This window comes from Gadus macrocephalus, chromosome 12 (assembly GCF_031168955.1).
Source record: "Gadus macrocephalus chromosome 12, ASM3116895v1".
NCBI lineage: Eukaryota > Metazoa > Chordata > Actinopteri > Gadiformes > Gadidae > Gadus > Gadus macrocephalus.
In genome coordinates, this window is record NC_082393.1 from 24,799,202 (window position 1) to 24,801,797 (window position 2,596).

Genomic DNA, 2,596 nt, shown 5'->3' on the forward strand with positions numbered 1-2,596 from the left:
CGCGTAGGTCGGAGGTGACGCGTGTCCCATTCCGGCCTTTCCACCTCCGATCATTAACGAACACTGCAGTGTGTGCGATGTTCCCTGCCTGTGTAGCAGTAGCAAATGAGTCACGTGACTTCAACACTCGCCGATACCCGATACTGATACTGATACTGGTATCGGAACAACTCTATAGGGAACATTGACCCACTGCGTCCCCCCGTCCCCCCCCCGGTGTCTGCCCCCCTCTCCCACCCCTCCTGATGTCTGTATCCCTCCCCCCCAGCGCCCTGAGCAGCGAGGTAGGCCCGGAGCTGTACGAGCTGCAGGTGTGTGTGAAGGACTACTGCTTCGCGCGGGAGGACCGCACGGTGGGCCTGGCGGTGCTGCAGCTGCGGGACGTGGCGTCCAAGGGCAGCGTGGCGTGCTGGCTGCCGCTGGGTCGCCGCGTGCACATGGACGAGACGGGCCTGACCGTGCTGCGCATCCTGTCGCAGCGCAACAACGACGACGTGGCCAAGGAGTTCGTCAAGCTCAAGTCGGACCAGCGCTCCGTCGAGGAGGGGCGGAGCTAGGGCTGAACCCCGGCCCTAACCCCGCCCCTCGCTCCGTCCATGTGATACTGTCGTGAGGAGAAGCACGCGCGAGTGTGTGTGAGACGGGGTCTCTACGGTCGTGTTCAAAGACGTGTCCGTTCGTCTGCTGTGAGTCAGCTTTGTGTTTTTGTGTTATACAAAACATTTGGTTGTCCGTACCGCACAAAAAAAGTATTTTTATTGTAATAGATATATCATCAATCAATCACAAACACATTTCAAAAACGTGTAAAAAAAAAAAAAAAGAGTGAAGGACATTTAGTAATATATCTATACAGAATTTACAGCCATTCCAATCCAACATTGTAAAACAATTTCCAAATAACACACACCTCTTCTTGTATGGTTCCGGGAGGGTGTGTGTGATCTCCTTGGATCTTCCTTTCATATTGTTTGCCAAATCCCGCCTCCCCGTGACGTACATACCAGTGGACGCTGTCCCGGCACTGACTCCGCCCCCGCCCAGAGAGGGGGGGCGGGGTCCTAGCACTGCCAATAGATAATGAACTGAAACCCCGCCCGCTCGAAGCACAATAGGACCGACCTGTCTGACGGACAGGCGAGCCGACCAATCGGGCGCCACGGCCTCACACATTCCAGAACACGTTGAAATAGAATCTATCTACGATCGTCAATGTCTCGTTTACATCCAATCAAGAAGACCTACGTCATTTAATCGGTTTACGATCTCATCTGCAGATGTTGTTTCTCTATACTTTGATTCACCATTTAAAGAAGAAAGTTACAATAATAGAGGTCAAGGCATTGTACTTGAAAGAAAGACGCAGCCCTGTCTGTCTGTCTGTCTGTCTGTCCCTGTGCGTCCGTCCGTCCGACCCTGTAACAGACTGCCTGATGCCTGCTATGCCTTGTGTCTCGTGCACCCCTGTGTGTCCGTCTCCCTGCCACTGCTCACCTGATGAAGACAAGCCTTCCCCCAGCACTGTGATTCATCAGCCTGGTAGAGAGACACACACACACACAAGTGTGTGTGTGTGTGTGTGTGTGTGTGTGTGTGTGTGTGTGTGTGTGTGAGTGTGTGTATGTGTCTGTGAGCCTGTGAGTATTTGGAGTTCATATGGTTCTACATGTCTTTAATGTCTCTAAACGAGACAAGGTGTTTCGATGTTGAACCTCATGTAGCTACCGCTGTTGCCTGTTACCTACTTTTGAAGTACTATGATTTAATTACTACGATTTAATTACTACGGAACATCATCGCATAATAGGGATATCAGAGGGGGCGGATGTCAACCAATACTTTTTTTTTTTAATGATTCTCAAGTGTCTTCTAGTTGTACATTTTGTCTAATGTTTTTGTTGGTCTTGTTTCATTGACAAAAAAATCCCATGGCTATCAGCTCGATAGAGGGGTGTAGAGTTGCACTGAACGATGGCCACGGAGTAGATTGCCTTTCAAAAAGACAAATCTCGCCGCTCCCCTTCCCCTCACGGCAAAACATTCCAAAAACCACTCGTCTACAAACGCCCCCGCCCGCCGCGAGGCTGAGTGGACCTCGCTGGGTGATCCCGCATCGCCATGGCGAGGCCGGCCTCAGCCCCGGTGAGGTTACAGTGTGGGTGATGACCACGAAGCCCTCGTACCTGCAGATTGGTTGTCCATTTTGTCACAGGGAATGCACAAGTGCACTCGGACCCTAACTAAATCCTAACTTTAGATATGTATATGTATATATATAGGTGCTGTTGATTATCCCCCCCCCCCCCCCCCCCCCCCCCCCCCTCATTAAGGGCTGTTGAACAGACCACCCCTGGCCTGGCTCATTGCAGAGGGTCTTACTAACTGTATGTGCTTGGATAAATCAAAGTGTGTGTGTGTGTGTGTGTGTGTGTGTGTGTGTGTGTGTGTGTGTGTGTGTGTGTGTGTGTGTGTGTGTGTGTGTGTGTGTCTGCTTATGTGTACAGATGGAAAAACGCAGGGTGTTTGTATATGGTGGGCTTATGTGATTTCCGATGGGACGTCCCGACTCCCTTCTGTTAAACGAGTGCAGAGCTTT

The 2,596-nt window shown here is 51.3% G+C and overlaps 1 protein-coding gene across 1 annotated transcript in view; it reads left to right on the top strand.

The window, feature by feature from the left end:
• The window catches only part of unc13a (unc-13 homolog A (C. elegans)), a 46,320-nt gene extending 45,458 nt beyond the window's left edge, over positions 1–862 (top strand). The window contains exon 41 of the mRNA XM_060066299.1: positions 269–862. Coding sequence (XP_059922282.1) covers positions 269–557 — 289 coding nt within the window. The 3' untranslated portion in view covers positions 558–862. The remainder of the gene's footprint in view (positions 1–268) is intronic.
• The last annotated feature ends 1,734 nt before the right edge of the window (positions 863–2,596 follow it).